Source organism: Malurus melanocephalus, unplaced genomic scaffold, assembly GCF_030028575.1.
Source record: "Malurus melanocephalus ecotype Western Australia unplaced genomic scaffold, MMel_1.1 scaffold_6, whole genome shotgun sequence".
Lineage (NCBI taxonomy): Eukaryota > Metazoa > Chordata > Aves > Passeriformes > Maluridae > Malurus > Malurus melanocephalus.
The window spans coordinates 4,097,388-4,117,442 of NW_026623238.1; the positions used below are offsets into that span (position 1 = coordinate 4,097,388).

The following is a 20,055-nucleotide window of genomic DNA, read 5'->3' on the forward strand; positions in this document are numbered from 1 at the left end:
GAATGGGCAATATCCAGATGCTTTGGGAAAAGAATCAATAATACTCTTCGAACTACAGAACTTTTTTGGATAGAAAGAAAAGATTATTTAATAAACTAAGCTTAATTTATTTTAAGGTTTTATTACAGTATTTGGGGAGATATGTTTGTTTATAATCACATTAGTCTTAAAACATTACGTCTAGATGTCTGACTGTAGTACTAGTTCAGTACTTGCTGGTACATTTTTCTACTGTAACTACATGTTAGTGTAGTTCTCTCTCCCTATGAGAAAATACCAGAAATTTAAAACTGAATTAATTCCATTATTCTTCATCCTACAGAAAGGCTGACATTTATGACTGTTCATGCTAATAAATAGAATTGAGAATTGACTGTAAGAAAGATATTCTAATGTTAATGTTATATTTTGTGAATGTCAAAACCTCAGTAAATACAATGAGATGAAAATAAAATAGAATGCTGAGAATTAAATGAAACGTTTTCAATAAATGTATGTTCAAGAAAAAAAAAGTTTAATTTTTTAAAAAATAAATTAATTTAAAATTGAGATTTAATGTTTAAAATTCCATAATGGCTATAAGGATTTATTTAAAATTAATAAAATATATATCACATTTGTTAAATATTGTTGTGCCAGGAGTTAGCATTCCTACTATGCCTTACTGCAAACCACATCAGAACCCTAAACAACATTGGAATTGCAAGCAGTCTGTACTGTTCAAATTAATTTCTCTATGGATAACACTGTAAGTGAGCAATCCYCCTAGCAGGACCGACTCTCCTGCATCAGGCACTTTATTTGTGCCCAAGCCTTAGGTGGAAGGAGAAGCATCCATCTGAAGTCAGTGCCAATGGCCCCACTGCAGTCTGCCAAGACAGCTTGAGACATGAAGGAGAGAATTTAGCAGACTAAACTTATGCACTGAGTTTATGTAAAAACATTCCTCACTTGAGACCTTTTAGAGGCACCAATCTCTTTTAATTAGGAAACAGTAACTTTAGGCTTTTATTTTAGCAGGACACTTGATGAAAACTCCTAAAATTTAGGGAGGGCTTTGATGAATTCACCCTTTATCCATGGCATCTACCTAAGATATTCAAATTGTTTGATTTTGATTGTTTTATTTTCTTGATGCTGCCTCAAAACTGCAAGTGAGAACAGCTGAGACTTCTGTCAGTGAAACCTGCAATATTTGGTATTACTTTACATACATCTTAGAGCATATTCTCTTATTACACACAGGGAATATRCCCTAAGATTAAAATGTCTTCTTTTTATATCACTTTTTCAATAGTAGGAAAAATTATCTATGCATTTAAGAATATGATTTCAGAAGGAAGGTTAGGGATATGTYCAAAGTAAAACAATATTACTTCCTCAGCAAGGTCAAAATCCACTTTGCTTAAATGTATGCCACATTTAAAGCTATGAGAAAAAAAAAAAAAAGGTAGACAGCCCAGAAAAATTTTTATGTCTTGTTATGTTCATCTTATAATGGAAGCATGTTCCTCCAAACAAAAGCTGTTCCCAGGCATGCAGAGCATTACATCAAAGGATGGTGTCAAGGCAACTTATGAATGAATAAATGAACGGTCAGGGAAGCTTTATTAAAAGATAAGAAAACCCTAAGGCAAGTTTTCTAAAACAGGTCAGGCTTCTCAGCTGAGTCTAAATCTTCAGGGCTGATCTACCATGATACTTAAATACACACCTTGTACATATACTGGGGCTGCTTAGTGTGCTTAGAGCCAAGTGTGTGCCTAAACATGTTCCTAGATTTGAAACAGAATATTTAGTGTTTTGCCAGAGCCAAACTCTCAGGCCTTGAAAGAACTCCATCATGGAACTACGATTTTTCAAATATATAGAAGGAAGATAAAATTTCGATTCCTACAGCAGTTGTCTTCAATAATTACTTCTTTCCTACAGTGAAGTCTGCAGAAATTGCCTGTGTGCCCAACACKTCTCAAAACAGACTTAGAGGCCAAATTTTGGACATGCACTTTTCAAATGTTACTCCACATTACTATCAAATAAGTGGGAGAATGTATCATCATGAAAGCAGAAATCAAAATGACTCTATAAATATTACTGAATGAATATTAACTTAGAAATCTAGATTAATGCTGAAGATAACAAAATGATTTTGTCTGACAGTATTTTTTAACTTATAGATTCAAAATATTTATCAGATTGTGAAAACTCTTAACATTACAGATAACACAACTATAGGCTTCTTATAAAATCACAAAGTTGCAATATTGTGAATGAAATAACTACTTTCTTTAAGAAAATAATTTATTTTCCGTAGTCACAACATATAATCTAGTATSAGTTACTGTACATATATTTTCTTGCAATACTCTGACTGTCTATGAATACTGGATCCACAGATGCCACTTTTGCTGCTATAAAGGAGTGAATACAGTGTAAAACTGCCGTCAGATCCTGAAATTCAAGTTCCTAAAAAAAGTAAGAGAAAAAAAAAGAAGAGAAAATGTAAATTCAATTCAGGTTTATAAACATTTTACATGAATACAAAACAGACTAGTTAAAAACAATAATGGTCTTAACATGAAAATTGAATATTTATAGAAACTTGTAAAATTAAAATTGTTAAGAATAGAAGCTCTAAATTCATACCTTGTTCACTGGCAGTGCCACATGTCAATTTAGTTTTCACTCTGTGCTACTTCATTGTTTATGGTGTACTCAGCTTGGACAATGAAAGCAGACAACTTGCAAGAACATTCAAATGTTGCAACATAGAATAATTAAGTTGGAAAAGATCTTGAAGATCATTGAGTCCAACCATTAACCCAGCACTGCCAAGTCTACCACTAAACCATGTCACTAAGTGCCACATCTACACCTCAAATACATGGTGACTCAACCATTTTCCTGGGCAGCCTGTTCCAGTGCTTGACAACCCTTTTGGTGAAGAAATTTTTCTTAGAATCCAATCTCAACCTCCCCCGGCACAAGCTGAGACCATTTCCTTTCATCCTATCACTTGTAATTTGTTTCAGGTGGTTGTAGAGYGGTAAGACCTTCCCTGAGAGTCCTTCTGTCCAGGCTAAAATCCCCAGCTCCCTCAGTCACTCCTCAAATGGCATTCACATCCATCTTTTGGCAGCTCYGCTGCTCTTCTTCAAGTGAAGGGCCAAGAACTGGACTCAGCACTCAAGGTGCAGCCTCACCAGTGTTGAGTACAAGGGAACAATCACTGCCCTGGTCCTGCTGGCCACACCATTGCTGACCCAGGCCAAGGGCCATTGCCCTTCTTGGCCACCTGGGCACACTCTGGCTCATGTTCAGCTGCTGTTGACCAGCACTCCCAGGTCCTTTTCCACTGGGAAGCTTTCCAGCCACTCTGACCCCAGCCTGGAGCACTGCTGGGAGTTGTGATCCAAGGGCAGGACTTGGCACTTGGCCTTGTTGAACATTACTGAAGTATTTGACAAGTTAAGGCTTTTTGAAGATGATGAGGTATCAAGTCAGTGGAGGGCAGGATGAGGAGACCTCAAACTTTGTCAGCCTCTGATGGAGAGATGAGAGGCCAAAGGCAGGGTGAAAAATAAGGTGAAGTCACCGCACACTCAAATGATAGAAAGAAACATGGCTGGGTATGAAATGAATATGCTCTAATTCACAAAGAAAGGCAGATTTACCCCCAAACAGTTCTCAGATTTGCTTGGCTGTTTTCAACGTATTTCATCTTCTGTGCACCACTTAAATTTCTTTCTCCCTATGATCCCAGGCAGTAATAGAGTGATAAACTGACACAATGATGACAAATACAATGTAAAAACTGTGTTCAATTTATATGATGCTACCATGTGTAAAGTCTGCAGCTGGTAAATATATTGTGGGTACACTTGAGACAGGTTTTGGTTTGAGGAGAAGGCCGTTTTCAACTATCTGTTTGCTATCTAGCTGTTTATAGAGGCACAATCCATATGCTTGTTTTCAAGAAAATCACTCAATTTCTGCTTTTTCTCTAAGAGAACTTTATAGTATTTTCTAAAAAAAATTGTCCGAAACAGAATATTTGTAATTCAAGCCACTATTTAACCATCCTTATCTAAATTTTATAAAACTAAAATAATGTATACAGTCATGATTATTAATGAAATATGAAATAATACAGACCTCAATACATCAGTTCTCAGCCCAAAAAAAAAGGTTTACATCTACTGGAATTCCATCTTCAAGAAATTCAAAAATATGAACAATTGACATTAATCTTAGATTTGCACCAAAATCAACTGAAATCACTCAACAATTTCACCTTAGGTTCTGACATTCAACACACTGGCCAAACACAGCTAAACAGAGAGAAGAGAGCCTTTCAGGGAGTTTCCATTTCTCTACTCCAGCTTAATGCACTTCCAATCTSTAAATGTTTATGGAGATAAGCAAACCTAACACAGATTGCAGACAGGATTTCAGACTCCTCTAACTGCRGTGGCCCTCGCTGTTTTACAGCTGTATGTGGGGGATGGACTTGAACGCAGTATCGGCCGGACTAACTGACGCAGTGCAGGCACGGAGGTGAACAGCACTGGTCAAATGAAAMYAAATAACYAGTTAGAACAGGGATCATGGTGCRTGGACATTGGAAGCTGCCTGGCCATGTGATTGGCTGAGGCGGGTGTGATTGGTGTAACTGCATGTGCGGGAGATAAGAAAAGTGTATATAACTCATGCTAGTTTGCTGGTAAAGGGAGTTAATAAAGAAGAACCTGGACCTGCTTCCCTCGGAGTTCGCGTCGTCTTTCCTGTGGCATCTAACAACATTTTTTGGAGAGCTTCGAGGTTAGAAAAGGGCAAAGGCAGGAACATCTCATCACTGTGAGTCAGTCCTTCCCAATGTCCCTACTGCAGAGCCCTCTGTGCTTCCATTACAGTGCAGAGCATGGATTAAAATGCAGTAGCTCCTCCTCTGTATATGAGAGAAATTGTCTAATCTGTTGTGAATAACCTTATGAATACTAATATGCTCTTGTTTCTATAAGATATTAGCTACTTAGGGCTGGTAGATTAGCAGTGTCACTCAACCTGTGTTTTATGTGATGGCAACATTACTTCCTGCAGTTAATACTGCAAGTACCTCATTTTGGGATTATTTTTCAAGAGTGATGCTAATTTTGAAAGTTGTCACAGAACTGAAAAGCAAAATGTGGGGCTTATAAGCACTCCTCATGCAGTTTACCAGCTGGTCCACTCTGCCTCTCACATTTTCATGGTCTTATGAGAGGTTTGGGTGGGGCCAAGCAATCATCTGAGATCATAAAACAGGAGCAGAGCTCTGGAGAGGTTGACTTGTAGGGCTCAGTTAGATGTCATCAGCTATGGTGGTATCAGAGGAGTGGRGCTCACCTGAGTCCTCGTCCACCAGAAGCTTCCAGAAATGAACCTTATCACAGCAGAATTGATCCAGAAGACCATTAATGGGGTAAGGCTGTGGTGCTTCGTGTTTGAAGGATGTTTGATGCCTGCGCTGGCTGCCTTTGCAATCCTGAAGCCACCAGTCAGGCATAGATGATGAGGAATAGTCACACATGTCTAAAGAGAAGCTGGGGCAGGGATTTATGCAGGTTCCTTGCATATAGATTACAACAGGGAAAGGGGAATTGGGGTTAGAGTGAAAATATGGATTTAGTAAAAGACAGGGATGGCTTTCTGACTCAGGATAATGCAGATGTTGCATAGTCTGAAGACTGGGACTCAATGTCTCTTAGCAAGATCTTTGATATCTTGAGTACAGTTTTATAGGTGGAAATCTAGCCTCTTCAGCTTTGGAGTGTAATGTGAATTCTTCCTAGAAAATAACACCAATGACACTTGTTTCAAACAAATACACTGCTCTGATAGTTTATTTTTTTTTTTTAAGTAAGATTTGTCTCTGTGCTCAGCCAGGCAGATGACTAACTGAACGTTTTATTTACGCCACACCATCTATAGCACCCTTATATTAGCTTTCCTTATCTGTGATTGCTGCTTTTTTCTTTATTTGAGATTGTCAGTTTTTTAGAAGAATCTGTGCATGTCTAATATTTCAATAACCAAAACTATTTCAGTTTACTGTATGTACCGTAATAAGTAAATTAAGTACAACAAAGGCACTAGAAGGAAGACACTGAGAGGAGAACACAAAAGATTGGATTAAAGCAGTGGGAGGACAAGACTGCAAAACTTCCTGCTGGTACTGAAAATATAAAAAATGAGCACACTGTGCTGACCTCCACCACTGTATGTGCACGGCCAAGGCAGAAAAATGTATGTTCTTGTTTCATCCAGCCACCTAGGAGAGTTGGATTTATTAGATATCATAAAGAGCTCGACAGGCCTGTTGCATTATTACCATGCACACAATTTTATTGATTACTTCTGAGAGCGGTTGAATCACTATTTCAACAAGACATGAGCCTGTATCACATAAAAGACAAATAATGGAGATGCTGACAGATAGTGTTATTGTGCCCTGTGCATTTCATGACTATTGGCAAACCCCAGTGTTTATTATTTGTTGACAAGAACACTACTATTACCACTGTATTGTTCAAGATATGCTTCCCAATCAGATTGTGGTTTTTTTTTTGTTTTGGTTTTTTTTTGGGTTTTTTTTTTTTTGGGGGGGGGGGGGGCGTGTTGGTTGGGATTTTAGTTTTAGGCTTTTTCATTTTTGGTAAAAACCCGAATAAATTACCCAGGTTTTAGCTCCAGACAGCATTAAGGTCAAAATGGAAATCAAAGTTCTAAATTTGGTTCTATACCTCAGCAGGTATACCAGGGCTTGGTTGCCATATAGTGGATGAGAAGAATATGCAGAGCTCTTAAATTATCTTCTTATAACACACAAGAAGTTTATGAGACCAGAAACATCTAGTTGAAGCTTCAATATGGCTGACAATACTGTATTGACCACAATGGTTTCTTATCTTTCTTCAAGAAATATTTGAGACTAAGTAAGATGAAAAGAAAATGGAAATACTCTGTTAAAATATGCTGGGAAAAAAATTCTTATCTTCCACAAAGCTACAGTTTAGTTAAGGGAGATAAAGCATCAATACAAACCTGAAAGTACTAATCTTATTATTTTTTCTTTTTTTTTAGATCAACCTTGACAATTTGGGTAAAGAACATCTACTATTATTAAGATTACAAGTAAAATTCTCAATACTAATGGTAGGGTAAGTTAAGAGAAGTACTGAAGTGGGAAACTATATAGGGAATATGAAGGATCTGAAGGAGAAACAACTGACGGGAATCTTGGCACTATCATCTCTTTTCAATGGAAAACTTTTTAAATGGAGAAGCACTGTTCATCTAAACCCAAAGGAAGAAGTACTTGGCTTAAAATTTAGAAGCCAAAATAGGAGAACAAACATCACATCTAGATAGTAAACCAGACCCAAAACCAGAATTCCCAAATGTGTATTTGTTTCTCCCAAGAATTCATTACAACAAAATTAGACATAGTCTGGAAAATTCTTTTTCAACCTTAACTCTGTTTTTTGCCAAGGGAACATAAGTCATCTGCACCAAGCTTTCTTTCAGGCTTAGTGGCTCATTTACTCAGGAAAAATTAAACTTTTATTATTTGATAACATTTTCATTTCTCAATATTGGCTGCATTTCACTGTATAGCACCATCTGGCCCTATGAAATCCCTTTCAGTGTAGTAAGCAGAGGCAGATACTGGACTTTACTGTGGGTATCAGTGTTGGGCAGTTTCCAGCTGGCCTGTAACCCTGCAAGTTTCTCTAAAGTCTGAGATATCACACCATTTAGGTGGTGAGGATTCACTTGATATTATACACCAGTTATTTGGAGAGGCTGCACAACTGTATCCCAGTCCCATTTAACGTGAAGTGGGTACTTTGCACTTTGCAGAGGTGGCTGTAAAAGGTGTAAGCACTGAAATGCAGATAAATCCTCAGCTAGTTAGTATCAGCCTTTCTTCTGRCCTTTAATGAGATTTTTGGGCATCTTCTAATATTTACAACACATGTACATTTAGGTACATTGATATTAGGAATTCGGTATGAACCAATCACATATCAACTTGCATTTGATACTTTGAAGGAAACCTCACAAATATTCATGTAAATTTTGCCAATCACAGGATGTTTTCATTAGAGCTATGTGAAATAATAATTTTTAGTATTTTAGCAAATCTGTCTCCTTAACAAAATTTGCTGCCAAATCATCATAAATACTGACTTTTATAATAATTTTACAGATAATCAAATGTTCATAAAAATGCTAAAATTTACAATTTTCCTATCTAAAGAGTAAAATCCAGGTAAAATCAATTAAAAACAATTTACTTTGCACAAAATTAACAATAAAATAACATTAAAATAACATTAAAAAATCAGATTGATTACCACAACAGAAAGAGGAATGATATAGTATTAAAGTAATAGAATTCCATTACAAGCAATGAAATTGCAGCCCTTAGCTAATCACACACAGGGATTATCTAATGTTTTAATGCATAGAGATACACAATGCAGTTTTTGCACAAGTACAGTCTTCCTGTCTGACCTGAAACAAGTTATGTAAGCTCTCTGCAACAGATGATCATATATAAAATGAGGACAGTAGTCCTTTTCTGTCTTCAAGGACTACTGTGAGAAATGAAGTGGAAATGGCCTACTACTACAAAAATTACTATAGCATTGTACCTTTTATAACAGATATTAYAACATCTTTTACAGTAGAGCCAAGAGCCAACTCAAAATAAGCTTGATGATGAAATCCTGAATAATTTACTAATACTGATAATAATAATCCTGAATAGTATATTAATGTATAAAGAAGGATATATTGCATTTGCTGTACCTTTACGATAAATAACAAAGGTTATGGATTTCCTCCTTACAACTTTTTTTAGACATTAGAAGCATAGGTAATATATATCTTTTGTGTATGGTCACTATAGAAAATTGTCAATTTATAAGTGATTTTAACCTGTTCAATTCCAGCTAACAGTATTTGAAAACTTTCATAGGTCTTGAGTTACTTTTCATTATTTTCACTRGCTTTTGTCCACCAGTTGAACCACACTCTTTTCTTCCTCTTCTGTGTCATATSACACCTCACTCTTTTAAAAATCACATAAATGAAAAATTGTCTATTATTTTTTTATTCACAGCAAGTTTGGGATCCAAGGACAGAATMAGCGCAGACTACAGCGCTACAGACAGACCTCCAGCAGATTACAACCCTGAATGAGAAATTGCTGAAGTTCAGCTGGGAATCTGAACTCTTAAGGTTCAAACTTTTATTCAATAATTGCTAGAGAAAAAACAGAAAAATGAGTCACCACTAATATCTCATCTGTAGAAGTGACTGGATGGCTCCACAATTCCAGACCTTGCAAAGCATCAAGTGCTCTTAATTCACAGCAGAAACAGTAAGTTTCACTACTTGCTTGGCCTTTTGCAAGAATATTCCCTTTTTAAAGCTAATAAATGTTATACAGGTTTTACTTTTGTTAGTGAACTATAAACATACATGTGTTTAAAATTTTAAGTCCACTTATATAGCAGCGTAAAAACGTATTTAGCATTTATATAATTTTATTTTTACTGTATCTTTTTAAATGCAATTTTTAGACATATCTACTACAGGTTGACAGAATAACTTCATAGAAATTATTTTTCTGAAAGGGTAAAATACCATCATGATGGAACTTAGTAGGAACTGGYTTGTTGAAATAGTGCAATAAATCTGTAGCTATTACATGGTTGTTTATTGTGGAGTTTCTAAAGAATCTGCAAAAAAATGATACACTGTGACAGGTTCACCATATGTATGTCCAATAGTAAATGGGATTTCTGATGCCTTGACAGTAATTTAATTTAATGTTTAACTAAATTGAAAAAGAGGATGTTGCTTACCTTTGTCTCAATTTGTTTGGTGTCTAGATTTTGAAAAAGCAGCTTTACTCTTGTTTTCCCATCATCCGAAGAGCCTTTGAGCTGAGAGAATTTAAACCTCCACAGCACATTCTAAAGAAAAAGAAATTTGATTAAGAACTCTGTTATGTGTTTTTACCTAGAACTATAGAATGGTGATCAATGTTTGTGTACTAAAATAAAGCACTAGGGCAGTAATGTAATGCATGATAACAGGGTCTTAGAAGAGGAATCAAAATTAACATTTCTGTACCCTTTTTGAAAGCAAAAGATGCAATATTAATATTCACTAATTAGACTAAAAAATCTCTGAAATATAAGTGTTTCAGTTGCCTACATAATATAAAGATGGCAAAAGCTTAATTCCATAAGATCCATGAGGRTATTTGTATCAGTTTCAGTATGAACATAATTCCATGGCATATCTTGATCTTACATATTTCAGCTGGCTCATTTGCATAACAGAAAATTGTGAGTTACACAAAGCTGAACTTACTGATATGTAAAATGTGGTTTGAAATTCTCAAATAAGCTATAGAAATGCAAAAATGTTATTATTGAATGTAGTCTCAGAGACCACAAAAAATGTGTTTTCCATTGCATAATACTTTGTAAAATGTATAAGAATTCTAGGCTTCTTGGTCTCCCACAGGCTTATGCATGMCATCTCCCTGGTGCTGGCAAATTCTAAATTGACAGATATGCTTTAATATTTATGGAGATACTTTGTAAAAACAAAAATTGGGAAATTATTTTTTGAAATCAAGATAATTGTCTGTATTTATCTGAATGTTTTCTATTGATCACCTGAAAACGTGTAATGAAAAGAACACAAGGCAACAACTTGTACCCRCTGACTTCCTGCTAATACTTCCTTTAGTGACTATAATCTAAATAAAAATTCTCTGCATATTCTGAAAYGTGGTTCAGTCCCTGGACACAGCTAAGGAAACACAATTTAAATACTTGGAAGGTTATTTTAAAAGCATACACAGAAAAWAAAACTTTGCTGTGTTTCATTTTCCAATATTCCTCTTCTCAAAATATTTTTTCTAAGTAGACCAGTTCTACCAATGGTCTTCAGAACCCTACTCATAGTTTAAAATAGAATGCCCTATAAATAAAAAACTATCTCCTGGTTCCCTGCACACATAAATGTCACCGACTTCTTAGAGAGATATAACAGATGAAAAAAAACTGAACTATGCTACAGAACTGTGATGGTGCTTAAAACTGACATTCATGAACAGATTTTAACTGGGTCCAGAGGGCCTAATTAGACCACCTGAAAAGTGTTCAAGGCTTAAATGAGTTTGGCTCTAAACAGGATAGATGAATGTTTGCTATGTAATATAACTGCTAAGGTAGAGACAAAACAAGAGCTTAGGAACAGTTTAGTAATCATTGGCATTGCTGGAGTCATCGTCTCTCTCAACAGCTGGCACCCGAGTGGGAAAGAAGAGAAGTAGATAGTGCTGGAAGGTGGAAGAAAATGCACACTTTGGGATTCTTTATGCTGGATGAGAGGCTGGAGGCACAGGATGGGGAAGATGAACCAACCAAGCCAACAAGATAAAAAGAATCTCTACAATGAGATATAAAGCAGATGCGGGCTGCAGAAACATCTCAGTGATGGGGCCAAAATGATAAATGCTGAATGAGTTAAACCAATCATGAGCCTGGAACAGAATATGCAGAAAAATAAACTGTTCTAGAAAAGTTCTCTGAAAGATATATTTTTTGTGCTGGAGAGAGGAGTAAGAATATGGGAGAGAAACAACCCAGCAGGCACCATGGTCAGTGAGGAAGGGGGAGGAGGTGCTATTCCTGAAGAACTGCACCTGGTGGGAAGGACACAGACTGGAGCAGTTCATGRAGAGCTGCAGCCCARTGGAGGGACTCATGCTGGATTCTGGAGGACTGTCTCCTGTGGGAGGGACTCCACAGTAGAGCAGGAGAAGAGTGTGAGGAATTCACCCCCTGAGGAGGAAGGAGTGGCAGTGTGTGATGAACTGACCACAGCCACCATTCCCAATGTGCCGGTGCTGCTGGAGCAGAGAAGATAAAATTGGGAAGGAGGGAGGAGTGGGGGGAAGGTGTTTTAAGATTTGTTTTTTATTTCTCATTAGCATATTCTGATTTGATTGGCAATAAATTACACTAATTTGCCCAAGTGAAGTCTGTTTTGCTCATGATGGTCACTGGTGAKTGATTTTTCTCTGCCTTTGTGTTGACCCATGAGCCTTTCATTTTATTTCCTCTCATTTGCCCAGCTCAGGAGGAARAAGAGGTCAACCCACCACACTCCAAAGCTTTTTATTTCAGAATTTGTAATAAGAAGGCCCTTTTAAAATTGTTTTTCAAAGTGTAAAAAAGGATGTTTTTCAATGAATACATGAGCTGGTTGCCCAAAATTTGAGATCTGGATTTAGAGTCAAAGAGCAGACAGGAGACTGGCCTTTATTTTAATAATCCTCCTTGAACACCTGCTGTGGTGTAAAAGCATTCTTTGCACCAATAGAAGACCTTAAGGTTTTCATTAGCACGAAGAAAAAATAGGTTTTTCAGTAAAATTGCTATGTCCCTAACGAACTGTTAATTGCTTGGCCACTTTAAGAATCTTTTTTTGTGTTGGTAGGAAATATTCTGAAATAGCTATGCATATGGGAAAACACAGTAAACTCCAGAGGACAATTATGGGAAGTAAGAAGAACTGCAGAAGTCATCCATTACTGCCTCACTCAGGCTTGAGGATGCAGACAAGATCTCCATCTCTCACACAGATGAAAAATAAGTTTACTTAAGCTCCCCAGAATTTTTCCCATTTAGCAATGGAATCAGTCTATCTGGTGGTATTCTGTGCTTCTCTTTAGGTAAGGAACAAAGATTCATCTAAATCCTCTTCCTTACCAATACTGAAGGTAGGCACTATGACACRAAATCTTATTAATGGAGTAAGTTTATAATTTTAAAGGCGGGAGTACATGAAATCAGTTTTCACATTTAAAAGGAACTCTTTCTATAGGCTAGAGAGATTACTTCCTACAGTTAGTTTGTGGGTACATGCAAAATAAGTACATGCAATTGTGCAAGAAGCAGGACTCCAGAATGCTGTATCACCTGAGGCAGAGAAGAATATACAAAAATATTTCCTGAAATTTTATACTGCATTTATACTGTGGAAGAGCACACTTAATTCAACCAGTCTAAATTTTTATGAAATCTTTATTCATTATTTCTCTGCACAAAGATTTCAATAGATTTGTGTATTTTGGCTCCAAACCCACAAAATGCCAACACACAAAAACCAGATCCTGCATCAGTATTTCAAAATGTAGGGTGTTCCCTCCTTACTCTGAATGATTCATTGAATTTTTAAAATTGAGAAGATAGACCTTCTGCTGCACAKTTCTATTAATGCAGAAGCATATTTTGTATATATGTTTACTTCTTCTGTCAAACAAATTTAAAAATCCACTTAGAATAATTTACATTAAAGTAAAACTCACTTATATAGAAAATAATAGCATTATAGACAGGGCTTGGAAGTTGACATAAATCATTARCCATTCCCTTTAGGCACTTCCTATATTTTCTGTTTTGCAAGAGAAGTGAATACAATCTTTTAGATTCTGACTCTGAAAAAAACATTTGCCCTTATTCTGTTTATTTTAGACATGACCTAAATCCCTTATGATGGAAAAATAATTAATTCTATTTTATATCTGTAACCTCAAAACAAATAGAATCAGGTGACATTTCATTTTTTTCATTACTTGTAATCTTTTACAAATYTTGAAGTATCTTCATTATAACAAACTAAGTTCTCTGCTAAATATAACCTTCCTTTGCTTTTATTACTTGAAAATGAAGTTACTTTTTTCGTACCTTTCTCCAAAATAGAGCTTTATATACAATACAATTATAATTGCCCCTTTCAAGTCTCAAACTGACAACATTTCAGTAGGGCTAAATAAAAAAAAAATAGTACAGTACATTTTAGGAATAAATACTGGACACGAAGAAAATGTAAGAAATGATAACTTCAATAACTGTAAAACAATACAGAGTTGTGTTTTCCTTTTCTTTGACTCTTACCTTTGTTTTACTGTCAAAACAGGTAAATCCTAGAGCAAAGTCGATTGTGAAACACAGGGTATCCCCTTGCCAACTGCACATATATGTTTTAGACTGAAAAAAAAAGGTATGATTTTTAAAAGGACAATCACCACCATAATTTATCACATTAAAATAATATTTTATGCAGGTGTTTTTGGGTGGGAAGACACTCAACTGAAAACACCGGTACTGCTTTATATTACTATGTTTGAAAATTGTCAAAAACCTGTGGCTGTAAATCAGTGTCACGTCTGTCAGCTACACATTAACTGGATGTCTTTTATATTTCAAGTCACTCTTCTACAAAAAGAAACATATTATTGAAAACCAACCCTTGTAAAACRCCACACAGAACAAAACCAAATCTGGCTACTCCAAATTTTTGGAAGACTGGGCTATTAATGACTCCTGATACCACTTCCAGTAAATGTGCAGGCAACAGTGCCTAAATGTCCAGTCATTGCAATCTAATAATGAAAAAGTGTTCTGTCTGCTTGACCACCTGATTTAAACTTTGTAAAAAGTCTTTCTATCTTACAGCATTTTATAATTTGGGTCTGGTGACATGCCAGCAYGACACTATGTTAATGTTAGTAAATGTAATTTAATTGTAAGACSTAATAGCTCTCATGTTTTAGTTAGCACTGATCCTTGCTAGCCAGGGCTATATGTACACCAATTCCATGACAACCTTTCAGATTAGAAAGAAAAAAAAAATCTCTTCTGTTAGCAAAACCCAGAAGTTCTGTTTAAACTTCTGAATAAGCTTTACAATAAAAAGTCAATTAACTCTTTCCAAGCATTTTTAAGGCTCACTAATTTAGGTATGTGACAGATTCTGAAAAGATATGAACAAGATTTGTGGTAATATGAAATAGCCCAATGACATTCACCATCAATTAATACTAATGACAGTTAATAGCAAAAAGCCCATTGCCTTCAGCACAAGTAGAAGTCAGATCTTGTCTCCAGGCTTTCCTTGCCTCACCTTACCAGACATTTACAAGTATATTTATACTCTTTTGCCTCATGAAATTTTGATTTTTTTCTTTCTTCCAAGGAAGCATTACTTCACTCTCATTGATCCATCATAAATTTCAGTGTTGCCTCATGCTTAGACATTTGTTTACACAAAAGTTTTGCATCTGGATAGTTTCTTTCAATTAAAAGCTTTTAACACAAGAATGCCCTAGAGGAGACTGAAAGCACTAATAAACTTCCTTAAGMTGGAAACTGCCATTTAAATGGTTTTAAAAATATTTTTAGTATAATCTAAAACTTTAACATGATTGTAAAGGTTTCCTTACTCCAGTACTAACAACAATAGTTACACTAAAATAAGCATTTCTGAGTTACAGAGATGATATTTTTTAAAGGTTTTGAAAGGTCTAGGAGTGATACCAATTCATAAGTGCAGATTAGTATAATAATCATCTCCACAATAATAGAGATATTATACACCTCTGAATAAAATAATTTGCTCATTGGTGTTCAAAGATGATATTATTTGGCATTTAAATAGATTTCAGTGATTGATTTTCAATTAGAATGACATTTACATATCCTTACATTTTATTCAGTAATTATAAGGTGGCATTAAGAAYCAGTCATAACTTATTCTCCATTATTTTCCAATTAAAAAGGTTATACTAGCTGAGCTCTGACTCAGCAAAGCAATTTTTAAAATGTATAAAATTAGATTCCCCTGATGGGTAAGCATCTAATTGCTCWTCCACAAATGGTGAATACTAATATGAACTATGCACAAATAATTAGCTTGGAATACTTTAAAAATATTCAGTTTTAGGAAATAATGGCACCAGTTTGGAAAATATTCAYAAATACTAGAGATAAACAGAATATGCTGCATTTTCACTGCTATAAACATTACAAATAAATGTTTTATACTTACATACTCACTGTTTTCTTTACCACAGAATTAATTTGCATTTTGCCATATAAATTTAAAAGCCTACTTATGGCATCTATTCAGTGACTTTGAACAGGTTCACAGAAAGCTCTGTGGTAAGGACTTCCATCTCATTAACACTAGGACCGAGTCCTATTCCTTTCCCATGGAATAAGCTTCCCATACACTTGCACTTGTGATCACCCTTCACTATCTGCAACAATTATTTACATGGAAATTTAATATTAGAGGTTYAGGTTCAGCTGTCTTTAAGTGAATTTTGAAAAAAAAAAAAGAAGTCACAGTTTAAACAACAGAGAGAAGGATAGGCCTAATATTGCAGCAGCTAAGAACAATGTAAAATAATACCTAGATCAATTATCTTATGTTTTCTGATCAATGTAATCATCCAAAGAATTTCATATTTGTAATAAAAGACAATCACAAAACTTTTACCTGTGTAATTGTTCAGGTATCAGTACCTCGCTGCATATCTTTTAACTCATGGAAAGACCCTTACGTTGATAATATCATTGTTCAAATAGCATAATAAGAGTATTTCTGAGTAATTTATGAAAAAATTCCTCAGACAGACCTCCTGTYGCTGATCAGAAGAATGGCACTTTCCTATCTCTGGCACTGTCATCTGTCCTCCAAGACCTGAGAGCGCTTAATAGTTACAATGCCTACACATATACACTCACCCTCTTTCCCAGAGACAGAGATTTCCCAGAAATAATACAGCTTTGAACTATGTTTGGTGGTCAAGAAACCATTAGTGCCATGGTGTARTTAACAAGGTGGTGATCAGTCCGGTTAGACTTGATAATCTCAGAGGCCTTTTTCATCAGTTTTTACAAAAGAGCAAAGACAAGGGACAGTTTGCTTCAGCACTCTAAAACAAAGACTGATGTAGGATTCTGTATAACACTAAGAGATGTTACAAATATGATCAATGACAGGCCAATTAATTTCAAAACCAGCTTTTATGATTATGAGTTACCATGACTCTTTCCCTCAGGGGAGGGAATGTCTTTGTAAACTGATCAGCTAACACAAGAAGGGCTTTGAACTTGCTTTATGGGTGTTAGGTATCCAAGACACTAAAATTGGAAAAGAATGCACAGGAAAAGACAACAATAGGGACTTTCTTATTTCCACTCAGAGAGGAGAGCACAAATATACCTCAGATATCTGTGARGGACATAGCCTGAGGGACAAACAGGAAGAAGGATCATTTCATGTGTAGTTTCCAGCCTGTGAGGAGGCTGAAGCACAAGGACTGGGTGGATAGCAAGCACCAGACACAGATGTCTTGGGAAGGAARGGCGAGGATACAGAGGAACCCTACTGTTCTTCACTTTCCTTCTGTGTGTAGGAGCCCTTGTCCACATTAAGCTGTAGTGTGRTGGCAGAAGGCAGTGAGCAGGTGCCCCAGAACAGAGAGAGGCCTTCTGATTTCTCCACACACACCTGGGTCTCCCATGTAGGATACAGCTGCAARTGAGTTTGGTTCCTTCTGGGACTGGGAGGTCCAAATGCTTCTGAATAAACCATTGCATGCAACAGACTTTTGCAACAGACTTTTGTGTTTATTTGAATATGAGTTTGTTGCAAGGCTTTAGCTGGAGGGCTTAAATTTGCACAATTTCTGCCACAGGCATCCAATGCAGTAACTCTGGATTCTCTTTTGAAGACATAGAGTACTTAATGCTACTTTGATGTGGGATTGTATTCTGTCCAAGAAACAGGGGTTCAACTTACTTWTGTTTCCAGTAAAATTCTTTAAAATCATGAATAATAACAATAACTGCCTGTTGAGATAACACATTCTGAGATCATCAAAGATTCTTAGACAAAAATACAGTTTAACATATTTTTTTAAGAATCAGGGCATCAACATTTTCAGTCGGTACTCATTTTCCTAAGGAGTAAGTTTTCCCAAGTTTTCATGGAAAGTAAGTTTTTTAAGGATCAAGTGAGACTCAGTGATGCTGCTAATCTAAGTGCAGCACAGAAAATGCCATAGTGTATATTTGTTTTAAAGGATATTACTTTTACAACTCTCATGCTGTTGTTCATAATGTCTCATCAGGTTTACGGTTTTACGGTTTCAAAAATTCAGCTGATGATTGGCTACACGGCAGTTAATTACTGTCTTGCATGAAGAAAAACCTCATTTTGCTTTAACTATAGCACTGATTTGCAATATAGTCATTAATTTTGGACTCAGCTATGTTCTTTTGAGCAGGAATTTTAGTGGTTTTAATCAGCCAAAATACAGAAATGATACCTACCTTCTAGTCTTAGTTAATACAAATTGGGCACGCAAATGATTTTGCATGTTTATTTTCCAAAGAGCAGTTGGAAAGTTGGCTGTACCATTACACTTTCCTGCTTGAAGTACACATTTTCCCTGCTATGCTGTTAACTACTTTATGGATATAGACATACATTTGCTCTAAGATGGGCTGTAAAGGTTTTTTACAYGTAAGTGGGAATACAGACATTTCTCACTATACTCATGATACTCATGAAAATTTGGCACAAACTTTCTAAAAATAAATTATAACCAGACAGCAAAGCATTAAGGCAAGAGCCATATCCATATCCATACAGTACACATATTGCATACTGTATTCACTTACTCATTTTAAGTTAAAATATGTGCTATGCCTCTGTATGGAAATACATGCTATCAACAAAAAATGCTAAAATCTTATTGAATTTGACTTTTCTTTAAAAAAAACATATTTACATTAACATTTAATTATGTTATTAATTCAGAGAATATATTTTTGGAGTAGAAGAATCCAGCATTGACAATTTGAAACTGAAAAAAATGTTAACATCTTCCAAATACAATTTCTACTTGTTTCTTTTTATTTCTGAGAACAAATCCCTCCCCATGTAACATCTGATATTTTTTTCAGGTTTTTTCTGTCAAGTGTCAGGAAAAACTGGGAGGAATTCTGTAAGGCTTGTCAGAAGAACTCAAATATCTGAAAGAGAGAAGGACCKAAATGGTGTGGGTTTTTTTATTCTGCATTAGAAACAAAACGGTGTACACCAGCATATAAGATACAGTGACAAGGAGGGGAAAAAAATACAGATTTTTATTTTTTGTACCTCAGATTCTTGCATTAAGGTTTTACACAGCATTTTTTTACAAGTTATCAAATCATATAGGAGTGACAGGGTAAAGTGTCTTAATGCATCCAATGTATTTACGAAAATATAGAGTTTAGTAAAAGCCTTAATATGGGATCATATATGTTAAAAAAAAATCTCTCTGAAAATTCTACTTCTARCATTAAAAAATTCAAGTAGGATGTGAAAATGAAGATAAGAGGAATCAGAGTTATTATGGTTATACTGAGAAATATATATCAGCCCACATATAGAGAGAGAACTAGGAGGCAAAATTAAACCCCTTAATTCTGAAYGCAGCCTGCAAAACCTTCAAGAGTCTTTTCACATAGAATTATTTGTGCTAAACAGAAGTGCTTTTAAAACTCATTGAAACGGCAAAAATGTTGAATTAAAAATGCATATATTTGGCATTTTTATATTAAAAAAGTATTGTTATTTAAGCGTAAAATATTTTATATATAATCTTTTTTTTAAAAGCAAAACTTTCAGAACGTGTTCATAAAGTACACTGAAAGCATAGTCACTCTGARTTCACATTATATGTAAGAAAATGAAAACAATGAAATCTGTTATTCATCAAAAGTATRAGAGTTTTCAGAAAATTCATCTAGAACAGACTACTAAAGCTCAGGTGATTTCCTATTCTTGACATTGGTAAAAAAGGGATCAGTGAAATAATTGCAGTGAGAGCGGTCAAACGAATACTGTTTTCACTTAAAAACCATGGCAGATGCACTCATTTGCCCATAACTTTAAGGAATTMATCATGTCACAATTAAAAATTTACGAACTTTGCTAATTATTAATAGATACAAACAAAAACACCTAATTGAAACAAAGCAGATCTGATTAAAAATCTCATAAATTCCTTCAAGATCTGCTGTTGCTGCAGCCAAAGGAATTACAGCTTAATGCCCCAAAACTACACTTTTTTTTACA

The 20,055-nt window shown here is 35.4% G+C and overlaps 1 protein-coding gene across 1 annotated transcript in view; it reads right to left on the minus strand.

Moving 5' to 3' along the window:
• Window positions 1–2,319: 2,319 nt before the first annotated feature.
• The window catches only part of SNTG2 (syntrophin gamma 2), a 204,934-nt gene continuing 187,198 nt past the window's right edge, over window positions 2,320–20,055 (minus strand). The window contains exons 15-17 of the mRNA XM_057371854.1: window positions 14,034–14,126; window positions 9,918–10,028; window positions 2,320–2,466 (exon numbers count right to left, since the gene is read on the minus strand). Of these exons, the coding sequence (XP_057227837.1) occupies window positions 2,329–2,466; window positions 9,918–10,028; window positions 14,034–14,126 (342 nt within the window). The 3' untranslated portion in view covers window positions 2,320–2,328. The remainder of the gene's footprint in view (window positions 2,467–9,917; window positions 10,029–14,033; window positions 14,127–20,055) is intronic.